General features: G+C 33.0%; 1 protein-coding gene across 1 annotated transcript; it reads right to left on the bottom strand.

Annotated features, from left to right (window-relative positions):
- Positions 1 to 4,754: 4,754 nt before the first annotated feature.
- LOC116124382 (cytochrome P450 71A1-like) lies at positions 4,755 to 5,944 on the bottom strand. Its single transcript, XM_031410110.1, has 2 exons — positions 4,987 to 5,944; positions 4,755 to 4,895 (listed from the first exon to the last, which is right to left on the bottom strand). Exons 1-2 carry the CDS (start codon positions 5,929 to 5,931, stop codon positions 4,755 to 4,757), a joined length of 1,086 nt encoding a protein of 361 aa, XP_031265970.1. The 5' UTR covers positions 5,932 to 5,944.
- Positions 5,945 to 6,156: the final 212 nt, after the last annotated feature.

Below are 6,156 nucleotides of genomic sequence, written 5' to 3'. Positions count from 1 at the left end.
GAGTAGAATCAAAGAGTAATTGTAGAATTGAGTGATCGGATTCGACAACTTCATTGTACTAATCGAATAGATATTAATATCTTTTTCAATTATCTAAATGAGTAATAAGTCATGTATGCTTTAACTAGGGAAAAAATCATTGCTACAATCGGACAAGAAGATAAAGGAAATAATCATGAGGATGATAATACGGCAATACAAAAGTTTTGTGCCAAAAAGCTCTAAACATACTTGAGAAGCTAGAAATATTTGGCTTTAATAAGAAGATGTTCATGCTAGTGAGTAATCTACCCCTAAGTTAAAAGATGTGATAACAACTCTGAAGCATAAATCATTATTACTCCAACAACTTTAGATAAATATTTTATCATCTTAAACCTTTAATAGAGGGGGAACAAAGGGTCGGTTAGGCGGGTCAACCCTAACCCAACCAGCATCAAGTCGGGTTCACACCGACCTGCCACCCGCTGGCGGGCAAGGTTCATAAACCAACCCGGCGGTCGGTGGGTTGATATTTTTTTTTAAAAAAAACCATCCAACCCGCCGGTTGGGGGTTTTCAACTCTTGTGGGTTGGACAAAAAAAAATTAATATTTTTTTTTCAAATACCCTTTTTACCCTTGAAATAAAGCCGTTTTAAGCAGTGGAAGGGTCTTTCTGATCATGTTCTTTTCCCCTTTTTTTTTATAAATAAGGCCTAAACTCTTATATTTCTCACATCCCAAATTCTCTCATTTTCTCTATTGAAATCTCTCAATTATTATCTTTGTTGTCATTGCTCTCATTTTAATTTTATTAGTTTTTGCAATTTTCAATTCATATTTCCAAATTCCAATTCTCCTTCTTTAATTTTATTTCTTTATATCAATTTTTTTTTTAACTTAATGGATTATATTTCCATCCCATCGATTTCGATGATGAAGGAAATTATCATAGTCCCGCTTTCCCATTCTCGGAATCCAATACACCTCATAATATTCTCTCCCTTCTCCCCATAGCTACAGCTCCCGGTGATTCTAGAAGTCGTCTCGTAATCGTCGTCCTGTCCAACTCCATCCAAGCAGAAACGGGTTCATCAACTGCAGTCAAAATTGACGATAGGCACACATAAGACATTGGGTGCATTTCGATAAGTTTTACGAGACAAAAAATGGAGTTCACATGAAGAAGAAAGTAAGATGCAAGTATGTGGAATATTTATAAAGTTGATGCAAGTAATGGTACAGTACTTTAAAATGCATGCTAATAAACATGTACTCAACATGGAAATACAGAAACCAATCAAACTCAATAACTAATGTGGGTACTATTTGGCGTTATAGTTCTGATGTATATAGGGAACAATTAGCTTTATATATTGCTGCAATAGATCAACCTATTAATATGGCTCTAAGATAAATATTTTGAAAGATTTATTAAAAATCATTTTTTTCAGGATTTAAAAGTTATTCTAAAACTGTAATTAGAAATGATTAATAAAATTTTTTGGAAATGAAATTGTAATTAAAAAATAAAATACATAGTTGTTATGTTAGTGTGGCCTAACCACCGATATTTGGAGTGGTAGAGCTAAACAAGATTATATTGTGTGGCTAGTCATTATTTGATAACAAATGTAAATTAAATAACTTTATTAGGATTTAGATTAATGGATGTGGATCATAGTGGTCAACAAATTATAATAAAATTGTTGAAGTATTAGAAGATTATGACATTGTTCATAAAGTGATAAGCTTAATTTTAGATAATGCAATTTCAATAGTAGAGCGATAGATTTTTTAAAATAAAATTTCTTTTTATGATAATTTGAAGTTTTTTCACCAACGATGTGGCAGTACATATTAATTTAATTGTGAAAAGTGGTATAAAAAAAAATAGAAATAATATTGATAGAATTAGAGATTCTTTAGCTTGGATTACTAGTAGTAATAGAAGAAATGTTGAATTTCAAGATGCTGTATAAAATCAAATATGTCCCCTAGAACTTTTGCATTAGACATGCCTGTTAGATGGAATAATACTTATTAATGCTGGATCATGTTTACTTATGCAAATTTAATTGGTTATTTTGTAGCAAATAGTAGATGTTCTCATTATTTGGTAGAAAGACTGACATAAATATATTATAGTATCATATAATATTTTTGTAATTCTTTTTCTAAATTTTTTATTACTTTAAATTTTGGGTATACCTAGTAGTCCATTGGTAATACATACAATTATAAAATTTTAGATTATTTAAAAAAAAAAAAACAGAAAACATAAATTTTAGCGGGACCAATAGAAGCAATGGAATTAAAATTTAAAAATATTGAAAACCCATTCTTTTCTTTATTGTTTAGTTGTCATATTTGATCCTAGAATAAATAGCACGTTTAGAAAATGGTTTAGACACGTTAAGTGAAAATTTACGAGATATAGCATATGCCAATCAAAGGGGAGATATGAGAGTGTCTTGTAGAGGTATATTTGCAATATGAAAATAGGTATGAGAACTAGTGAAAGGGTGAAATACCCGAGAAAGTAGCATAAGAAGAAAACAATGAAGACTTCGACTCAGGAGTGCACTTAATAGGTCAAAGAGGACGAACCGAAACACAACATCATATTCAGAAGCATCAACAACGAATATATTGTCTTTATGCAACTACAAAGTAATAAGCTTCACCAATATTGGGAACCCCGACGTGCTACAGCATATCCACAACAAAGAGCCAACTTGATATCTTGGAATATTAGAAAACTAGAAAATATATTTTTCCAGTATTATCAAAACTTGCCTGAATGTTTTCTTTGTTCTGTCTCAACCATCTCATCCGAACAAACATTTAGTGCAAGTGGAAGAACATTTCAATACTCCTCAATGTCTTCGAGATGGGAACGGTCGCGGCATCGGATCAATACGAGGTTGTAGACAATACTTTAATAAAATCTCAATTTTGTAATATAGATGATACGAATGAGGAGGTTCTAGTCAACCCCAAATTAGTTGTTTTGTAAATTATAACTTTGTAACTTGTAAATAATTGTCAATTATTGCACTCTTTTTCCTTATCAAGTTTTTATCCCAATTGGGTTTTCTTGGTAAGGTTTTTAACGAAACAATAATTATTGTATTTTCTTATTTCTATTTTATTTTTTGTAAATGAAAAATTTATTTTTTCTATATTACAATTAATTTTATTAAAATTAAATTAATATTTGAAATGGTAACCAAAAAAAATTAGAGCTAGCCTAAAACCTGCCGAGTTAGGGTGACGGGTCGGGTTGGGTCAGCCTTTTGGCCAAGAGGAGGGCCGGGTTAGCATAACCCGCCGCTAGCTGGGTCGATGGGTTATTTTTCACCTTTACCTTTAATGTAACATAGTTATATATATAATATATAATATATATATTCTAGTGGAGGCAACTTTTCTTAGAGGAATTAGAAAAATATAACTTATTACAATGTAGAGTTTATCTATTTATATTTATCTCAAATTGGAATATAATTTTTTTGATTTGTGAGTTTATCTATATAGAATATTACTATAGAGAGTTTTACTATATTAAAGAATAAAAAATTTATTGGACTCTTTTTTTAGAAAAACTCTTTATAATAAATTTTGGGTTATATAAAAGTTATTTTAAGATATTTTAATATTTGATGACTAGGATAAATCGTACATATTTTTTTCTTTTACTATTGTGGTTGTGTGTTTACTATTTTTGTTTTTATTACTCTTGATTGTTTCACTTAAAGATTTTCTTAAAACGTGTTATCAAGTCTAAGCAGGAGGTTATGGTGGAAGCACATATTATCACCTTTCAATAAAAAACACAATCAGCAGAGTTTAGTCTGCAAAAACAAGGCGAAGTATTTGAATTCAAATGTAGTGTTTTCTTTTTTTTTTTTTTTTAATGAAAAAGGTTCGTTAATTAAAAAAAATAAAAATAAAAACTAGTTAAGAACACATAATGAACCTTATCTCTTAAAATGAAATAATTATTACCATTTAAAGAAAAAAAAAAAAACAAAAAAATGTATATGAGAATGGACACGTGAGGTTAATAGTAAGTTATCAGCATTAGGCAAAAATACTTTTCACTCTTGCATGCTACACTATCGGATTTAACCAAAGCTTACTAAATAACATGAAAGTAGTTTCGAAGAATTTTGATTTCAAACTTTAATTTTACTTCCAAAGATAACATGCTTCATAGCAAGCAACCCAATTTACAATAATAGAACATTCTTCAAAAGAAATAGAAAAGAAAACCATAATTAAAATTACATAAATGAAGCAACCATAGAAAATTTATCAAGGAGAATAGAGAGTTGGCACAAGATGAAGGGAACTTTCCGATGAATGGTTAAGCACAGCCTCAGTCATGTCCAGTTTGTCCTCAGTTATACCAGCAGGCAACTTCCAGTCCAACCAGTATAAAAGGTTTGCAATCACATACAACTACGCAACTCCAAATGGCATCCCAGGGCAACCTCTTCTCCAGCACCAAATGGGATGAATTGAAAGTCTTGACCTTTGAAATCAACCAGTTGTCATAAACCTCTCTGGAATAACTCTTCTGGTCTGTCCCATGTTCCGGATCCCTTTGAATTGCCACGCATTAACATACACTTAGTATTAGCAGGAATATCATAACTCCCATTTTCAACTTCCTGTTGTTTCTCGCGCGACTAGAAGAGGAAGTGATGCACGTAACCTCAGACTTTCTTTGATGACACATTCACATATTCCATCTTCTCGATGTCATTCATATTATCTTTGATTTCTTCCCCACCACATTTCTCACCTCTTGTTGGGCTCTCTTCAATAGACTTGGATTCTTTACAAGTTCTGCCATCAACCATTCTAAAGTTGTTGAAGTTGTATCAGCTCCTCCCAAAAACATATCCTGAAACAGAGAAATTGCAAGAAAAGTTGAGTACTATGCGTGTTGCGTATGCGCCTGAGTGAGAGAGAGAGAGAGAGAGAGAGAGAGAAACCATAAGGATCGCTTTAAGGTTGTCTTTATTGAGCTCTTCAAACGTGCCATCCTTCTGAAGTTGGAGAAGTATATCCACGAAGTCTTTCCTGTCAGACTGTTTACCATCTATTTCTTCTATCCTATGTTCTTCAATCACCTCATCAAGCAAAGCGTCTAATTCCTTAAAAGTGGCCTTAAGACGACCGATGAGTCCCGTGGCAACATCTACCCATCCAAAAGACGGAAACATATCTCCAACACAGAAGGATGTAAATTGTGACATCAACCTCTTTGCTAGCTCCCCAAACTTGCTCTTACCATTTTCCTCTTCAGCTCTCCTTCCAAGAATGCAGCGGGATGCTATATTGTCCGAAACGCCTACTAGCATCGCACTTAAATTAACAGAACCTCCCTTGTAATATGAACCGCGAATTTTATTGATCAAAACTGCTAGTTCCTCCTCCCTTACATACTGAAATGATTGCACTCTTTTGATACTCAGGAGTTCAAGAACACAAAGCTTCCTAAGTTGTCTCCAATACTCACCATAAGGCGTGAAACCAAGATCTGTGCAATTATAAAGGAAAATATTTGCAGTTGTGATTCTGGGGCGGTTGAGGAAAAAAATATCATGAGTCTTCATCATTTCTCTAGCCATCGCAGCTGATGAAACAATGAGAGCCGGAGCTTGACCGAAGTGTACGAGCATCAAAGTGCCATACTTCTTTGACAGGCCTTCAAGAGTGCGATGGAGAAGAGGATCTAGCAGTTGGTGAAGATTGCCGATTACGGGTAACTTTGGTGGGGATGGAGGCAAGTTGAGTTTGCTCCTTGTTGTGAGTTTAAGCATCAGAAGAACGGAAAGGATAAGTAGAATCGAGAGAGACAAGGGGTTTTGCAGAGGTGTTGTGTCTAGCTCTGCCCAATATTGCTTCAAGAAAGATACCATCGGAGCCATTTCCATTTCAAGATTTACAATAGGGACTGACCAACACAACCTTGAATCTTCATACATAAGGATTTATATCTCCTGTACTGTATAGTCGACGACTACTACAAATTTTTATAGTAATATTACTGTACAAATAATTAAAGAACCGACCATGAGAAATCATGTGAAACACTAAAAAGATTCTCTTTTATTTAAATTTTTAATTAACATAATAAAATGTATAATGATCCATCCAAT

Source organism: Pistacia vera, unplaced genomic scaffold (assembly GCF_008641045.1).
Source record: "Pistacia vera cultivar Batoury unplaced genomic scaffold, PisVer_v2 Contig152, whole genome shotgun sequence".
Classification (NCBI taxonomy): domain Eukaryota; kingdom Viridiplantae; phylum Streptophyta; class Magnoliopsida; order Sapindales; family Anacardiaceae; genus Pistacia; species Pistacia vera.
This window is presented reverse-complemented; position numbering and strand designations above follow the sequence as displayed.